This window comes from Denticeps clupeoides, chromosome 20 (genome assembly GCF_900700375.1).
Source record: "Denticeps clupeoides chromosome 20, fDenClu1.1, whole genome shotgun sequence".
Lineage (NCBI taxonomy): Eukaryota > Metazoa > Chordata > Actinopteri > Clupeiformes > Denticipitidae > Denticeps > Denticeps clupeoides.
The window spans coordinates 4,952,517-4,971,553 of NC_041726.1; the positions used below are offsets into that span (position 1 = coordinate 4,952,517).

Consider the following 19,037-nt stretch of genomic DNA (forward strand, 5'->3'; position numbering starts at 1 on the left):
CACTTCACTTTCACTGTCATGTGACCCAACGGGAGTGAAGATTTGGCGCAAGCCGGCACAGACGCGATGGACTTCATAATTCAAAATTAGACAAATTAATGTTTCTTTTGCAGTGGTCCTCTCTCTCTCTCTCTCTCTCGCTGTAGCTATGGCAACTCAAATGAGACAGAATTGTTCTGATCGCCCCAGCTTCTACTGCAGCGTTTCTCTGGACATCTCTGATGGGAAACAGAGACAGACAGGGGGAGAGACAGAGAGAGAGAGAGAGAGAGAGAGAGAGGACGAACCCCCCCCCCCCGCCACATCCCGGTCCGTGTGCATCCAATCAGAGGCAGCCGAGGGTTTTAAAGGTGGATCAATCTAGTAGAACGTGGTGCTAAACACATTGTGCCGTGGCCTTTTCTCTGTATGCAGACAAGCGGCACCAGCCGGGCCACCTGGTGCATAACGGTAACCCTTCACCCCCTCCATCCCCACATTCAAACATGTGCTCTCTTGCTTCGTTTCCGAGCCTCTGCTCCCCTTTGTCCCTTTTGCTATGTCCCCGACCCAACACCAGGGTTGTGACAGGGGGGTTGCTGGCATCTCCGTTTTTTTTTTTAGTTTATTTTTTTTGTTTCTTTCTTTCTTTCGCCGAACAGGTTTATGAACCTGTGTTGGTGTCGGCCTCTTTGTGTCTCCCAATCAATGCAGGCCAGCAGCTCTCAAAGCCCTCCATCTGAACAAGCTCTCCAGTGCCCCGGACACCACAATGCCTCCGCATAATTTCCCAGTTCAATGCATCCGCAGGGTTATTTATTTATTTATTTCCTCACAAAAGGCCGCTTCCACGGTTAAAACCCGGCACAGGCAACACGTTTAGCCTTTAGCCTCTGATTTGAAAGACCTGATTTCCTCTGAATGTAGAAGGAAGCGGCGGCTTCAGGGACACCGGAGATGCTCCTGAGGGAGAAGGAATTGAAGGAGGCTTCATCTGGGGAAAACCAAAAGTGCAAACGGCAAGTCTATATGGTATTCCCGCGAGGCTCGTGTCCCCAGGGCAAGACTGATGGGAGCGGACAGTGTAATATGGGCTGCTGGGATATGTGATGTTGCACGGCGCAATGCACTCAGAAATGCTCAATATATTGATTGCGTTGGTTTTGTCATTTCCAATACCTGCAATGTTGATGCATCCAGATTTAAGTGATTTATTTCCATGAAAAAAACTAAATCGTTAAATGCAGATTTAATTATTTGACGTGCTCATAGGTTAGGAGCCAGTGTAATACTGTGCAAGTGCTAGTACTTTGTTTAGGGGTGCCCGCTGCCCGGTGTATTCTAATGGCATGAAATGCTGCCACTACGCATGTGTCTCAGTTAGTTTGACATAAAAATATATTTAAAAAAAAAAACGCTGATGTCGTATTCATGGTGAGAGAACGTGGGGTGTTTGCTGATGTTTATTACGCCTGTGCCAATCACTGGGCTGCGTGTTGTGCTGACCTCTGCCTAGGAGAAGGCAGGTTGACGAATGGCTTCTGCTACTGTAGATATTAGAGCTGTGCTCGAGGGGACTGATCATCATCAACATGATATAGAAGTGGTGTCATTACCGCAGTACACATGCAAACATTGAAATCAATGCAGAGTAAAGCAAATCTTGTGTAAAATAAGATCTTTAGTTATATAGCAAGTCTTCATATATCTTAATATTTAAAATATAACCAACCATCAGGTTTGGTTTGTGTCATGATGCATACTACCACTTAATGAGTGTAATAATTCATTATCCCTGTTGATTATTGGCTGCTATTGTCAGAAGAAGTCTGACTGAAAATATCAAACAACCACAACTAAATTTTAAATGTTTAGATAATGATATTTCTCCTAAACCAAACTAATTCAGTCCAGAAGAATGTATTTATGATGCATTTATTCACAAAACATAAAAATCATATTTTCATTATATTTGTGTCAGCTTATATGGCTTTTCCATGCCCGTCATTCAAAAACCACGGCATCCTTCTCACAAATTCTGCAGCCGGTGCTCCCCAACATCATATTAATGTTGTGATTAGTTATGTCTGCTGCAGAGCATGTGCCTCCATGAAGTGTTGATCCCTCTTGTTCTCCTTTTTTGATTGATGGGCAATCTGCTGTATACATTATTTGCCTGTAAACGCTTCACAGCCTCCACAAGACGCAGAAGTAGGCTGGAGAAGGTAGCTTCTCCACAGATGGCAACGGTAAAGAAAGTAATAACATTTTCTTTCCAGTTCCGTGGATCAGGATTGCGTATACTGTAGTAAATGGAATGAGGAGAAGGAGTTCGGGGGGTTCTTTAGAGTCCCTGTCATCCATTTCCTATCAGCAACCAAGCTGGAGATAATTCAGTTGCGTGCCGAGATCGTCGCCGCCTCAGATGCCCGAGGGCTTGTGGGAAGCACAGCCGAGTTTCCCAAATGCCCGTCATGTAACCTCGGACCGACCTTCTCGTATTCAGAGATGTAGTTGCTCAGGTGGCTGGTGGAGTTCTCGTGCAAGGTAATAATGGACCAGGGAGACCAAGGGGGGTAGCTGGAAAGTCTGGATCACTTACCAGTGAGTTCAACCTGATCCGGGGATGTCTGCTGGCAACTCAAAGCCCCTTAGACTCCTTGGTGGCTATGCAGATCTGCATTTTGCGCCATTGGACTCTTCGCATCCCTACAATTATGCAAAATTATAGTAATTACCCTTACCTCCTCTCGCTGGGTCTTCTGAGCTTGCTTCCTAGCGAGAATGGAAGACCTTAGGCCACAAAATAATTAACCTGATAATGGCCTCTCTTCCTCTTGCCGTCCTTCACATCCTGTCTTTTTTTTTTTTTTTTTTTTACTTCTTCACCAATTAAGCAGATGCATTGCGCTTAGGCATTTTTCATATCACCTCTTCTCTCCCTTGACTACTAATTGTTCTTCGGGGGGCATTGAAGGAGCATTTCCTTGTCTGCAACCTGGAGGAACATAATGAGTGGCCAAATTTGGTATTCAGGCAGTATGTGGCCTGACTCCTGCCATTTTATAATATCCCAAATTAATGTCCATGATAATTTTGCGATGAAATAAAGTAGGTGTTTCTGATGACCAGATTGAGGTTATACCATAGCCAAAAACAAATTGTCAGAAAGAAAAATGGAAACGTTTAAATAATCCAAAATACCATTTTCCCTTTGTCACACACACTTTCTCCTAAAATAACTCTTCAATTTTGTAATCCTGTCGTATAAATCCTCCCAAGTGGCACCCGTTTCAGTAGGACGGATTCTCCAGTGTCATGGAGACACTACGGAAGAAAGTCTTCTGGTAAAAGGCGAAGTACCATTCGGTAAATGTGCTCAAGCGTCAGGGCAGTGGTGGCCTAGCGGTTAAGGAAGTGGCCCCGTAATCAGAAGGTTGCCAGTTCAAATCCCGATCCTCCAAGGTGCCACTGAGGTGCCACTGAGCAAAGCACCGTCCCCACACACTGCTCCCCGGGCGCCTGTCATGGCTACACACTGCTCACTCAGGGTGATGGGATAAACGCAGAGGACAAATTTCACTGTGCGCACCGTGTGCTGTGCTGCTGCGTATCACATGGGTCAATCACTTCACCTTCTAAGATATCGAAATGAAGGGTAAAAATAAAAGCAGGTCCTCTGACTGGGCTAATGCCTACTTGTTATGCATTACTGTCAGCACCAACTTTGCAATTAAAGACAAAAGCACGATACATTAAAGCGATTTGCGACAGCTTTATACATTGCATGAAGTATTTAGACGCGCAGTGCCGTAAAACAGCCGCATGACCTATAACGAGCTCAAAATCCAAAGTCGTCCAGTCCATCGCAGATGGCTAATAAAGGCACATTGAGTGATTTGTGGGCTTTACCGCCAATTTGAGCGGATCCTTGCTCACGAGGAGCCAAACGGCATGCGAAAGTGGCGTGGTAATCTCGTGCTGGCAGTGCCCCGTGCGCCAGCGCTCCAGTAAGCCCATCCAGCTGTGACAGCGAGGAGAAGCGGAAGGCGTGCTGACCGGTGCCAAAGAGCCGGGCTCAATCTGTCCGGCCGGATTTAGCCGCCACTGGTCCGCTACCCCTGCGCCGGATCTGCGGTTCCCAGGCCCTCCCCGTGGTGCGGCATCGCGAAAACCCACCGTGTGACACCTCTCCACCCCCCCCGCGAGGCATCCTCTCTCTCCATGTCAATCGGTGCCCTCGCTCGGCCAGCTCTAGTGGGTCCGTTGAGTAAATGTTATCAGCAGGTTGGAGTGTTTCATTTGCAAGTGAGAGGATTTCCATCCAAAATCTGGACAACAAGCTGTTTTGTGCAAAGGTCCTTAACCCCCGCCACATGCTTGTCTTTTGAGAGCGAATAAAAAGAGTCCGATATGTAAATTAATTTAGGCGAGTTAGAATCTGAGCTGTTCTCCTCTCTCTCTCTTCGTGGGCATCTCTCGTTATTTCCCATTTACTGAGTGTATGTGACATTTCCCTGTTATTACGTTACATAATCACACTGTGTCATGTCCTGGAGGGGAGAGCCACAGCTCTAAAGTCTTCTGATCTGGGATTAGAATCTCAAAGAAGCTGGAATGCCATTCTGGCAAATTTCCTGGCAAAATGCACACAGCACACTGTGCACAGAGTGAAATTTGTCCTCTGCATTTAACCCATCACCCTGAGTGAGCAGTGGGCAGCCATGACAGGCACCCGGGGAGCAGTGTGTGGGGACGGTGCTTTGCTCGGTGGCACCTCAGTGGTACCTTGGCGGATCGGGATTCGAACCGGCAACCTCCTGATTACGGGGCCGCTTCCTTAACCGCTGTTATTACCTTATTATGTTACATAATTACACTGCGTTGTGTCCTGGTAAGTCTTCTTATCTGGGATTGGTATCTCAAGGAAGCTAGAATGCCATTTCGGCAAATTTCCTGGCAAAATGGCCAGTCCGCTTCGGGCGGTGCGTCATTTACAGTGACACAACTGGTGGAGAATTGCGTGGAGAACTTCACAAAGACTACACTTCTACATAAAATGATCATTTTTATAGGCAATCGGGGATTTGGTCTGTGATCGCTACACATCCAGTATTCCAAACGAATCACTATCACTCCATCACATCCTTTTCTTATCTACCAGGGAATGGATTTCTAAACAGACTGCTGCTATAATACTGCTATACAGCATTATACTGTGCCATATTGTGTGGCAGCAGTCCTATTGTCACATAATCATCCATCACGCCCCCCCTGAACCACAGAGACCTGTCCCCTGTTGCCCCGGTCCGCAACATGCTCCGGAGCAAATGAGGCCTCTGTTGCGGAGCTCTGATGGACCCCGTGATACCAGAGAAACCTTCTCCATGCAAAACACAACGCCAGGGACTGGCTGACCTTAAGAGAATCTGGAACTACGAGCATCACCAGGCTCCTTTCTGCGTCGTCTCTGATAACAGTGCAGACCTCAGTGTGCTCGACAGGCAGAGGCTATTTAAAGATGTCTGAAGATCTGTGCTTATCTGCTTCATTGGTGTGTGTTGTTGGAAATGGCACGTGTGATTGTCCTCGTCGCAGCAGATGACGTTTAATCTGTAGCGGTGTGCAATACCTGGAAATAATGTCAAAATATAGAGCCATTTCATAAAGCTGTTTGTGCATTAAGCCGGGTCTTGCTGGAAGCCCTGCGAAGCTTCGATCCCGGCAGGAACGACTCCCTTTCACATTATGCACTTGACGTGTCACGGATCTCAGGTCCTCGCAGCCCGATTGTCGGCGGAGGGGATTAGTCAGGTCCCGGCTTTCGGGAATAAAAAAAAAAAAAAAAAAAAGTGTATAATCAGCTTTTGCACGAGCGTCGATCTGACGCGTGTCTGCGGGGTGCTTTTTAGAGCTCGTTGTCATAATCGCTGGAGCTGCCTGACACTTCTGCTCTGAACTCTTGACTTGGACATGATGAGTTTATTGGCCCCTGAGGACCGGCAGCCATCCTGGGCCCAGAAACTGAAGGATTTTCAAACCTGGATTCAGCGTTGGCTTCTCGACCGCCCCAGGGCAGTTGATTTAATAATTATAGATTGTAGAGCATTGAGGCGGGGCTACACAACCTGTTGTAAAACTGTGGAGAATAGTATACAAAAACTCTCCCTACACACAAGAGCACTGTATTAAAAACCACTCCAACCTGATGTTGCCTGGCAGAAAGAGGCCTGGAACAATAGAGGTTAAAAGGATGCACAGTTTCTAATTTATTGACACCAGTAGATTATTATTGTAGTTACATGTAAATATTGGCTCGCTACTGTTAACACCCACGGCGTCTGCAAAAAGCCTTGGAGTTTGGATAGATGACAAACTGAGTTTGAACCATCACGTTGCTGCGATCTCCAGATCCTGCAGGTTCACTCTCTACAACATTCGCAAGATTCGGCCTTTTCTCTCACAACAGGCTACGCAGCTCCTTGTCCAGGCAATGGTCATCTCCAAACTCGACTACTGTAACTCTCTCCTGGCTGGAGCCTCTGCAGTCACCATATAACCACTCCAGATGATCCAAAATATGGCAGCCCGTCTCATCTTCAATCAGCCAAAATACACCCATGTTACACCTCTTCTTACCTCCCTCCACCGGCTCCCGGTAGCTGCTCGCATTGAGTTCAAATCCTTGATGCTGCCTACAGGGCTGTAAATGGAACTGCGCCCTCCTACATCAACACAATACTACCTAGCTACACTCCTGCACGCTCTCTCAGATCGGCAAACGAAAGGAGACTAAAAATTCCTTCTTCACGGGGTCTCCGATTCCAATCATCTCTGTTCTCCGTTGTTGTCCCTGGCTGGTGGAACAACCTACCCTCCTCCACACGACTAGCCGAGACTATCACCACTTTTAAGAAGAAGGTGAAAACCCTCTTATTCAAAAAATATTACAGACAAATCTTAACACTTACACACGCACATGCATATACATTGCACAAACAATACAAAATACATTAGAATTTTTCTTCGTCTAGCACCTAACAATCTCTGAGCATGCTCCTCGCTGACAAGTTGGGCCTTATCAGGGTTCTTAGTTTGTAAATTCGATATTCTATAGAAATCGAACGAGAATTGCTGGTGTCTTCCTCTTGTAAGTCGCTTTGGATAAAAGCGTCTGCTAAATAAAGTAAAGTAAAGTAAAGTAAATAAAAAGGTTACAGAGAAGACCAAAATTAAGGAAAAGACTTAGGAGCTGGCAGGCCCAGTTCCCGATGGAAAAAGAAGATGGGCCCCAGACCACAAGAGAATTTCCTTTTATAGGTTTGACACCCAGGAAGATTTTGTTGTTTCTGTCTTCACGCCCCCGGTGTCTCCAGTCTGGAGCAGACAAAGAGAGCAGGCTATCCCGAAGCAAAAGGCTTCGCACCTCTTGGTCGGGGGAAGGCTGCTAAATGCTGTAATGCCGTTTGACCTGGAGAACAAAGAGGTGTTGGCCTCTCCACAGGACAAAAGTTGCAGGAGTATCGTGGTCCTGCAGAATGTCCCATCTTACACTGTTTTGAAGACGTTGCCCAGCAGATCACAGCAGCACGTCAGAGCCCATAGGAAATGATTAACAAAGATTTTCTTGTGTTAATTCCACGAAGGGCTGCTGCGCCAGTGCATCACATGGCACATCAAACACCACACCTAGCTGCATGACACAAGGGACTAAAGCCCTGGGTTGTAGGAGGTTATAGGAACTACGTATATGGACCCTTCAAAACTAAAGTAAAGTGAAGTGATTGTCACGGTGCACACAGTGAAATTTCGTCCTCTGCATTTAACCCACTGCTCACCCTTGGTGAGCAGTGGGCAGCCATGACAGGCGCCCGGGGAGCAGTGTTTTTGCTCAGTGCTTTGCTCAGTGGCACCTTGGCAGATCGGGATTCGAACCGGCAACCTTCCTTAACCGCTAGGCCACCTCTGCCCAAAACAGCAAGTGACAGCTCTTCCCATGGGATCAATCGTTTGAAGATTACAGATGCGCTTGGCACAGTTCTGCTGTGCATAGGCGGACGTAAAGTTTGTATCCGGCAAGGTTATACGGCGTTATGACGGTCAGAATTATGTCTGCTTTCCGGCTCACGGTTCGATCATGATGTGCCACTTGCCGCCGGGCCATTTGCGTGGTTCTAATTTTGTGCATGCCAGCGACTAACTCTCCATGTGAAGAGCAGATTGCGTGTGACACGCCGGCCTCCGTTTAGCCCCTCCCCCGGAATGCCGGGAACACAGGGCCTCAGGTTGCGTATCTGGGCTCCGTAATTTGCCGTCGACTGGAGACAGGTGCGGCCATTGCCATTTCCGCGGCTAACAAGCCATTTCATCACGGTTAGCTCGCCTTGATTATCTCTTGTTGTTACCTCGATATCATGGATGGCTGTTTCATGACACTGAGGACGTCCAATGAGGCATTCGCCTCCGAGTTAAGCATGTTAGCGACAGAAATAAAAAAAAGAAAAAAGTAAAGTGAAGTGATTGTCACATGTGATACACAGCAGCACAGCAGACGGTGCACACAGTGAAATTTGTCCTCTGCATTTAACCCATCACCCTGGGTTAGCAGTGGGCAGCCATGACAGGCGCCCGGGCAGATCGGGATTCGAACCGGCAACCTTCTGATTACAGGGCGCTTCCTTAACCGCCCGGGCAGATCGGGATTCGAACCGGCAACCTTCTGATTACAGGGCGCTTCCTTAACCGCTAGGCCACCACCGCCCCTAAAATACAGCGACCGTGGAGCCGTAGAATGAATAATCGGCGCCCAATATCTACACCAGCGGTTCTCAAACTGTTTTTCCGTTATTTCCCACTCGTCACGTTGCATTGCTTGCAGCAGGAAGTATAAAAATATGTAACGCCTCCAACGGCAGCCAAGCAAAATCCGTCTCCGCGCGAACCCTGCGGCCAATCAGTTACCGGCTAATCCGGCTGCACTGTCACAAGCGAGAAGCGACGATTGGCTGGTGCTCCGCTCCTGAAACCCCGCGTGTAAGTGCAGCCTAAAGCCGGTTTGACACCGAACGTGCGCCCCGAATCCCCACTGCACGTCGGGGTCGGTCTGCATCCGACTGCAGTGAATGAACATTAACATGTCCTGACTTTCCCGATGACCTGATTGTGCCTTTTATCCCTGTTTTATGTCTGCCGTCCCCTGTACCCCCAGGGGTACTTTCACAAGGAGGTTCGGTAATTGTTTGCATAAAAATTGATAAACCAATAATTATTCAAAAATGCTTGTTAAGCACCTTTAAAACTCTTTTTTCTTATTCTATTTCATTTGTACATGATAAAAAGTTGATGATTGCTTCCTTAACTTCTCTTCTGTATCGTTTAGCACCTTATATTGCAATTTGCATGCAAGGCGCTATTCATTGATTGATTGATGCATAATTACGTGTGTTGTGAAAAGCGTATTATTGCAATTCATTTTAACTGAATCTGTTGGACATCTCTGGGTAGAAAGTTGTCTGCATCAGTGCGTTCATCTTAATAATTGGACCATATGTAGAGGCATTGGACTGACTACAGACCTCCAGAGCATGCAGCTTAAAAGAGTGTAAAGTTTGAACTCAAACTGTGAATACGTCAGCCATTACAACATCTCTCCCCAAAATGTGCATGCAGATCATATAGCTTATTGCAAGGGAATAATATGCATAAAAAAGTAAGAGGTGAGATGTATTCAGTAGTAGGGTTGTTCATTTTGCACTCTGATTACACCTCGTTGGAGTCTGTGAAGTGTTAAGTTGACATGAGCACACTCATTTGAGGATTTGTTTTGCTCAAAGGTCAGCGTAGCGTCCGCGATAATGAGCCCGATCGCTGATTGAGATTTGCCAAGCGTGGCTGAAAGAGACACAACCCGGCGTGCCTGCCACAGACAGTGCGACCCCCCCGCTGACCAACGGTGCGCCGGCTGCACAGAGAGCAATTGCCGGAAATTTCACCGTCTGCTGAGCGCATTATGTTGTGACTCCGCTCAGGTAAATGCGCGGCACCCTCTGGGCCACATTAAAATGAGTCCAGCAATGGGCCCGCCTCCCCAATGTTGTATTCCGGACTCGTGTGGCCACTTTCGTCTCCGTTCGGCACTCGCGATCGTCTTCAAAAAACCCGCACAATTTAACCCGACGAGCTTCTGCAGAGGAATAGCACATTGCAGGCCACCTCTTGTAATGAATGCACATTAAAACATTCTCTATATTCTGAGTCATTGTACATGCACACATAAAAAGTATTAAACACAAAACTGTATATTCCAGTTTCCTTATTTTGTGTTTTTTTTTTTTGTTCAGTACTTGGAACAACACCATTCAGACAAATATGTAATCTACGGGTATTTTAAATTGTCCTGGAACAGTATTTATCCATATGGGACCCATTTCATTGTTTATGCTGATTATTATCAACTAAACATAACGTAACACATTTTTTTAACAACTTCACTCTACTTTGCCCACCTGACTGGACCTTAAAGAATGTCACAAGGGTTATTAGATATTCTGAATGCCATAAAAACTAGCCAATTTATATTTATCCTGGTGCTAATGTATAAAGATATTGTTGTGGTGTAGTTCTTTGTTGTGTATGTGTGTTTTTGCCAGTTTTACTACTTTTACCTCTAAACTGCATGGAAACCTTTCAGTTCGTATAATTGGATGTGGGAATGTAAGTGTGCACCATCGCATAAAGGCCTGACAATATGGAAATATTGTAGAACAAAAAGCTGCATGCTTACTGGAACTGGCATAATGATTAATCTGGTTTTTTGTGTGCGCCGCGGTTGTTATTTTAACTGCAGGCGCATTGCTTTATGGCTGCACCTTTGCGGTAGGCTTCCTCCCGCATCAGAGCACCCATTGTCCGACGTTAACCCCTGCACATCAGCCCTGAATGGGTTCTGATTAATAGCTCCATGATTGTAACACCCAATCACAGGCTAAATATAGCTGTCAGTGCCGGCTTAGCCCCCCTCCTCTCATTTAAACGTTCAAAGTGTTGAACGGTTCCCATGGCAACACGGCTCCAAAGCCCGTAAGGCGGTTAGTGGATGCACGCCTGAGAAAGGAAACGAGTGTGTATGTGTGCGTTTCTGTCGTATGGAGAAAATAGCTCGTCGGTGGAGGTAGAGCTGTGCTTTTATGGCTTTGAATGGTCAGCTTTGTCCCATGATTGAGACCCTGGGAGAAGAAGCATAATAGACCAATGTCATGTGACTTTAGTCAGAGCCACACCATCATATGGACTTCATTTTAGTTGTGAATGCTTCCCTTGTGTGGAAAGAAAGAAAGTTTTTTGAAGCAAACTCGCTGCGACACATTTTTGTGTAATTTGTGCTATTTCAACAAAACCATGACCAGCACTATACAATAAGCATGAATGAAACAAGATAACTACAAAGTGGTTCTATCTGGTGAAATTAACTGCACGTTTTTTGGTGTGTAGCTAATCCTGTCGCCCAGAAAAGAAAGTTATTTTTTTCTGTATGCGTAGGTCACTTGAAAGCATATCTAACGTAAATCCTAAAGATTTGCAAAAGTGATGGTTCAGGGTGGGTGGAATTGACCTGTTTTCTGTGGCCTGCCTGACAGCAGCTTCCCACCATTCCTGTTTCTTGCATTTAGACATATTGCAGATTCTTTGGTACATCTACGAAAAATTAAGTCTTGAAAATATTTTTCCATGCAGATAATTGTCCCTTTTTTTTTAACTGTCCCAGCAGTCAGCCGTGTTGAATGAAGTGGCGTTCATGGAGCCGATCGGGATTGGGGTGCCATTGCAAACTTGGCGAATCGGACCAGGAAACAACGGAAGAGCTCGCGCTGTAATCAGTAAAGATGCACTCCATCCGCCCCCTTCCGGAACGCGTGCCACCCCACCTCCTCCCTGAAGTTGCCATAGTGACGAGGCGAGGCGGCTTCATGGCGGTAGGCTGGCTGGCGGTTGCGCGCCTTCCATGCGCCTTTGCAGAAACGAGGTCAAGACGTTGTTGCCGCGGGTCGCACGTTTTACACGTTGATCTCAGGCACGGGTCAGAATCGAGTGGACGAATGCTAGCATCCAAATAAGCGACTCCCCTCGAACGCGGCGGATTTAGGCCTCGCGTGCCTCATTAATTGCATTTGGTCTCGTTGATTTTTTTGCAGTGCGACAACGCGAAAGGACTGAGGGCTTTCTTCGACGCAATATGCTACGGCCCAAAACACCTAATGATCTTCGGCGGGGTGTGTCCATCGGTGACGTCCATCATCGCCGAGTCGCTGGAAGGCTGGAACCTGGTGCAGGTAAGGCAGTAAACGCGCCGCGTCGGGACCTCCCGGGTGAAGAGGAACCATGGGAATGAGCAGATGAGCGCATGGCGAGTTCGGGTGCGTGCGTGTTGTTGTGTCTGGCTCTCGCGCGCTTGGCTCTGCGATGGGGCCCATTCATCTTCTTTCGCCCGCTTTCTCTGGGTAATTACTGCCCTCGCTCCCGGCGCCGTCCGCAGTAGATTAAGAGGCCCGCCGCTTATGAATGGCCAGGTTGCCATTACGGCGATGTCTGGAGGACACGTCGCGGCTGTAATCATTTTGATGAGAGCCATTGCAAACAGAAAGCGTGCATATGTCAGCGGGGCAGACAGCAGCCATGATAGGATCGGCCCTGGCGGCCTGGTTATTGTGTTGGCGGGAGTGTTAGTGGTCAGACGCGGAAAGCCATCTGACATTTCCCGAGAGAGCGCGAGAGAGAGGCAATTTCCAGCACCGTTCCTCCAAAAAAAAAAAACAGGAAAAAGGAAAGACAAGCTTCAGAACCGCGTCTACGTAGCTGAAAAACCAAAGCAGGCATCTGCAACCCCGATGACCATGACTGGGGTTATAAAGAATTTTCCCAATGGCACCAGCCCTATATGCAAAGAATGACAAACTGGCATGATGTCTTGATTACCTCTGCCAAGGAGGGCTTTTTGGTGCTTTTGGCATTTTCATTTACAACTTACAATCAGTAGTTACAGGGACTGTCCCCCCCCTGGAGACACTCAGGGTTAAGTGTCTTGCTCAGGGACACGATGGTAGTAAGTGGGATTTGAACCTGGATCTTCTGGTTCATAGGCGGGTGTGTTACCCAATAGGCCACCACCAGGCTGATCTTCGGTGACTACCATTCTGTGACTAAGTCTCCTCCAAAAAAGGAGTACTTCTTAAACTATACATAATTCCAAGAAACTAGATGAGCAGACTCGTGCCTGTTGGAGGTAATGGTCAGTTGTTGTTGGAAGGTTTCCTGAAATATTCTGTCTTTGTGTTGCATGTTGTTTCTGAGATATACTGCGCTCCAATACCATGTTTTCCACCACAGTTCATACTCTGCTAGGGGTTGTGTGTGTGTGTGTGTGTGTGTTCTATTTGTACCTTGTGCTCTATTACGTTTATTCATTATTGAACTCTGTTAGGTTGAGTTATATCTTCCATTCCTCCTGCCACATGGCCGTGACAGGCAGTAATGAAACACTGTCAATGCTGAAGTACATGCTGTTGGTCAAAGAAGTACCCATATTTACACATATTTTTAATAGTCTTCATAAAATATCCAGGTATATAATGAATTTGCTAAAGGGTGGTTCTCTGGAAAATGAAACCAAAAGTTATTAAGTTTTTCTTCATTATTCAACAAATAAACACCCATCAGCCCCACCCAATTACACAGTCAGAAAAAAACGTGCAAAATTAAACAATGGCAAAAATAAATAAATAAAACAATACAAATAAAAAGATATTAAATGGGGGGACAGTGCACATCTGACATAGATAATGAAAGACCATATTCACCAGACGTGAGATTCCAAGAAGTGAATAAAGGGTTTCCATAAATGGACCTAAGGTCCTTCTTTCTTTATAATTATATAAGTTAATTTCTCCAGAGCCAGACAAGTTTACAACTCCTTCGTCCACAATTGAACCGAAGGCGCTTCCGTACTTCTCCAAAGTAGAGCAATTGTGCTACTAACTTGCAAAAGTCCAAAGTGAACGAGTAATGATTGTTTTTGAGACACAACAAGATCCGTAGGATATATTCCAAGTATACAGAGACTGGCTTGCAGAGGGACTTCTCATCCAACGATATGGCTCATGCATTCCACAGTCTTCCAAAACGGTTGAATTTTTTTTAGATTCCCACAGACATTCCCAAGGGAATAGTGTTCTCTTCTCCTACTCTACACATGCATCAGGGACACTGGGAGACATATGATGTCATTTGCTTGGTGAAAAATAGGTGCACTTCAAGCATTTATACTGTAGTAGCTTAGATTTAGTATTATAGATACTAAATATTTAGTATTGAGTCTCAGCCTTAAAACAAGCGATTTCCCAATCTGCCTCACAAATATTTTCTTTTGTGTCAGAATTCCATGCCTCCAATATTTTAGAAGAGGACTCTTTAGTTCTGATCACTAGTTATGGGTAATAAAGTAACTTATTAAAATGTTTCATGCATCACATAGAGAATTATGTACAGACATAATAGGTGAACAGAAGGTGTGTTTTGCCAAATGATTTATAACTATTATGCAGCTTGATCACTCAAGGATGGGCTGGATGTCATCATGGATTTTTGGAAGTTGGATTAACCTCCTAATAACCTCGGCCTTGTTCATAACCTGGACTCCTTCACTAAAATTCCAATATTAGAGGAATTTCATCTTCATACTCCACTGAAAGAAGGGAATTTTTTCATCTTTGTTTTGCTTTTTATCAACTGTGTCATTCAAAAGGGATGATAAAATGTGCCACTAAATGGGCGATGGCAGCAATCGTTGGATAGATAGACTAATTACATTTCACAAGGCCACTCAAAACCTTTATTTTGTCACACCATGCAGTGCACCATGCAGTCTCTCTCTCTCTCTCTCTCTTTTTTTCCCCCAAAATTTGCCCCATAAAATTACCATCAAGCATTATATAAATAGATAAAAAACACACACACAAACCTACACTCGGGTCTCTGCAGCACAGTTGAGTGGAATCGGCCCTGAAGTGGACTAAACCCCTGACTGCGCAACGGTCCAGTTGTGGTGCTGCAAGCATTGAACTCTGGCAGTCTGCACAGTCTTATAGGTACTGTGGCCTCGTAATCAATTTTCTCTAACAGCGTATATATATATAAATTTACTGGGAAAAATCCCACACTATGCCGGTCATTTTTTGCTCTGCAGGATCACACCGAGCCATTAGATAAACTGGAAATTACTGGAACCGGGTAATTATTACATGCTTTGTTTCTCCGAGGCGCTTTTATATTTCTTCTCCGTTTGGCACATTTAGCTCTTTTATTTTACGAAAGCCACTAACAAATGAGATTGTTTAGCTTGCAAGTGCAGAAAACAATCAATGGCCAAAACGGAACATGCTCTTAGGTGCTTTAACAAATGCAAATGCTCCTTTTATTGCTATCTGTCCATGCAGAATCAAGTGCTCACCTCTTTATTATCACTGATTACTCAATTCTTATTAACAAAGTACTACGCTGGACATAGATGCGGCCAAGGAGGAGTTAAACAGTTCAAATCTCCCTCAACCTCTTAATGGCGATCTCCGTTTCGTGTAATTATTCCGTGCAGTTACAGTACTGACTGAATTAATAAAAAGTTATGATGAATCGTAAAGGGACGGTCTGCTATAAAACGTTTAAAGCAGAGCGTAATTTCTTCAGCCCCCTGCATTCAAGGTGCTCACCTTGGGTATGGTGTGAGGTCAACACACCCCGTGGATGTTGTTGGGGTGAATTTTCCATGGGATTTTTAAGACATAAATCTATCTGCAGGTTTAGTTTGGCTGTTGACGTGGTTCTGAGAAGTTTTATCATGAGGACAGAAACCAGAGCTAATTGTATTGTATAGAGATGCTGGGTGATGTCACACTGGGACAAAAGCAGGCTGCAATGTGTTAAAAGTTAAAGTCCTTTAAAGCCCATGTACATGAGGGTGTACAGGGTGGTTGTAGCCTAGTGGGTAACACACTCGCCTATGAACCAGAAGACCCGGGTTCGAATCCCACTTACTACTATTGTGTCCCTGAGCAAGACACTTAACCCTAAGTTGCTCCAGGGAAACTGTCCCTGTAACTACTGATTGTAAGTCGCTCTGGATAAGGGCGTCTGATAAATGCTGTAAATGAGTTGAGGGGCGATCTTTAAGTAGATGTAGATGTAGGAAAGTGGAAATGAACATGAAAAGGGTGAAAAGGGGCGGGGTAAAGAGGCTGACGTGAAATTCCAGCATCATTTAACGTTGCTTAATGCAAAAGGCGACAGCAGTCAACCGCAACAGCATTTCTCACCTTCGCGAGTGACAAGAATGGCCAACGCGCTGTGTTGCAGGCGACACGTTAGCCACTGCTGTTGCCATGAGCAACCAAGAGGCTCTTTTTGACAGAGAGAGGCGGCCATCGTCGAGGGCATTTTCAATAACTGCTCGCCGCAATGAAATGAGCTATTAACGACGGGGAGAACGCAGGAGAACAGATTCATGTCGTCGTGACTGCAACGCCCGCCCAGGCTGACGCCGTAATTGGGAAACATTATAGTAAGAGCTGAGGCATAATCCAATTGCGTTTAGCCGTTTCGCGTTGCTCCTAAGTTAAGCAGCCATTTTGTTGATGGCGACCAGATGGAAATTAGGACCATGCTGCGACATTTGCAGTCAAGTGTCATGAAACACTCTGTGATCTGATACTTGTCTTGAACATTGAATTATAATGAATTGTTATGAAGTTGCTTCCTGCTGTACGGAAATTGTGATTCATAAAAGGACTAAAAAAAACAACGTTTATCCGCCATTTATCTGTGCACGTTTCTTCCACAGGTTTGTTCTTTAGAACAATTAATTTACGTCTGGTTTGCCTAAGAATCACCCTCTTACAGCAAGAACCCTCACACAAACACATTCAGCCACACCAGTAGAACTTCAGACTGTCCAGAGGTCGATAAACTGAGGTCGTAGAAACATTAGGGAATTCTCTGGTTGCAACCTTAATGATGACTTTCATTGAACTGGACGTATTTCCCCCTACTCAGCTGATGCAAAAACTGGCTGCCCCGCCCCTCAACCCTTAAAGTGCAATATAAACGGAGTGAATTATTTACCGAATAGCCGAATGCCCAGAGGACACCCTCCCCGGGGAGAACATGCTAATTTTGCACTGAGAGAAGCCTGGTCACCTACTTCATCCAGGACCAAAGTCTTATTGTCCAACCGATCACACCCAGTCCAATAATGATCAGTGTGCTGGAATCGGGGCTTGGTGGCACAAAACTGACGCATCCGTCAACCTCCGTTTGATTTCAATGCCTTAAATCAGTGCTTCCTAATGAAGGAGGTGTGAACCCCAGGGGACCATCTGAACTTATTGCAGACCTTGAACGAAAGGAATGTAAAAATGTAAAGCACGTCAAATGAAAACATAATGTGCCATTTTAGTTTAGCAAGACATTATTGCTTTGTTTGAAGTTCAATGAGTGGGGAGGCTCTGATTTACCAAATTTCTACCAAAGCGGAAGCCAGCAGAAAAAGTTTGGGAACGTCCCCCTTAATTCAAGGTTTGCTTCGCTGGTGGGTAACACACTCGCCTATCCACCATATGACCCATGAAGCTCATCGGGTGCCTGAGCAGAGCACTTGACCCTACGTTCCAGAGTAAAGGAGCCTATGATTTCAGTGTCGTATAAGACCGCAATTTTGCAGTTCATTTTGCTTGCTGGCAGCATGATGCTACTTTTGATGCGCCTTTCTGGCCTCTCAGCTACTCCTGTGAGTGTGTATTAGTACAGATCCGTAACTTGATTTCTTTGGCACTGTGACGCCCAGAGGCTGCTGGGCGCACGCGGCTCATGATGAAGAGTTAAATGCAGAGAGTGTTACTCTTTTTGGCCCTCGTGCCTGTTTGTTTTGTAGTTATATTAAATCCCTTTGTTCATTACAACGTCCCGTTTCGGCCCCTCCTTTGAGACATGACAGACACATTTTGGTCAGTTTTAGGTACATGTTTTATGTAAAAAGGGAACAATGCGTTTATCTGAAGTGCCATGGTAGGTTTGTTCAAAAGCATTTTTGATACCGCTTTATAAATAATCTAATAAAATAATTATTTAACATTAATGCGAGTTCCTGTAGCCTGTTTGTGGTCCTGTCATGGCTAGAAATGGTGATAGGTGTAAAGAGTGCTTTGGCCATTCTGCTTTGCCCTCTATAGGCCGCTCTCCATACGGGCGTATTTGACCGCACACGGTGTACTCAATGGTCTGATATTTTATTAACTATCAAGTGTGTTCCTAAAACTTTGCAGTTGCCATTGCACTTTTGGCCGGCACCGTGTTGCATGCTGACGTCCACAGCAGCTACAGGAACCACATTTGCAGTCTTGTGCTTTCAGGCACACTCAAAGGGAGAGGCGACCGTCTGTATGTTAAATTGATCAAAAGCATGGAAATGTGTTTCGGGAAGGTTTATTTTCCAGTAAATGCATAAATAATGCAGTAAAGAAGTTGTTTTCTTTTCTTCATAAAAAAAATGAAAAGAAAAGGAGATTCAGGGGAAAATGACTTCGGAGTGCATTTGCATCTGTTTGCACCCCATTTGCATTGAAAGGATTTGGATCTTTGTTTTTTTAAATGCAAGTTTATAGCTTAGTTGAAGTAGGTGAAGGCACGCTGAGTAGGTAAATGCACATTAAAGAGTCTAAATTAGGGACGGGCAAATATTTTTTAAATGCAAGATCACGTCTTATATGTCACACGAGCCTGCATTCATATGCAAGATGCTGGTAAGAAACACCTGAGAAGGATATTCACCAAATATCGATTTATAGATCAATTTTCTATTCTATATATATATATATATATATATGCTTATTTCTTTATTTTACACTCATTGTAGGTTCACTCTCTCTGAAGCAGTCTATGGCAGAATGTGTGATTCAAACTAATCACTTGGTCACCTTCTCCCACTTGGCAAAAAAAAATATTATAGGACAGTAATA

The 19,037-nt window shown here is 45.2% G+C and overlaps 1 protein-coding gene across 2 annotated transcripts in view; it reads left to right on the forward strand.

Moving 5' to 3' along the window:
* gabbr2 (gamma-aminobutyric acid (GABA) B receptor, 2) overlaps positions 1 to 19,037 on the forward strand; it is a 168,459-nt gene that overhangs the window by 33,954 nt on the left and 115,468 nt on the right. Inside the window, exon 2 of one of the 2 annotated variants that reach the window (XM_028964540.1) lies at positions 12,171 to 12,308. The exons of the other annotated variant lie outside the window; for it this stretch is intronic. Coding sequence (XP_028820373.1) covers positions 12,171 to 12,308 — 138 coding nt within the window. The remainder of the gene's footprint in view (positions 1 to 12,170; positions 12,309 to 19,037) is intronic. 2 annotated transcript variants of the gene reach the window in all.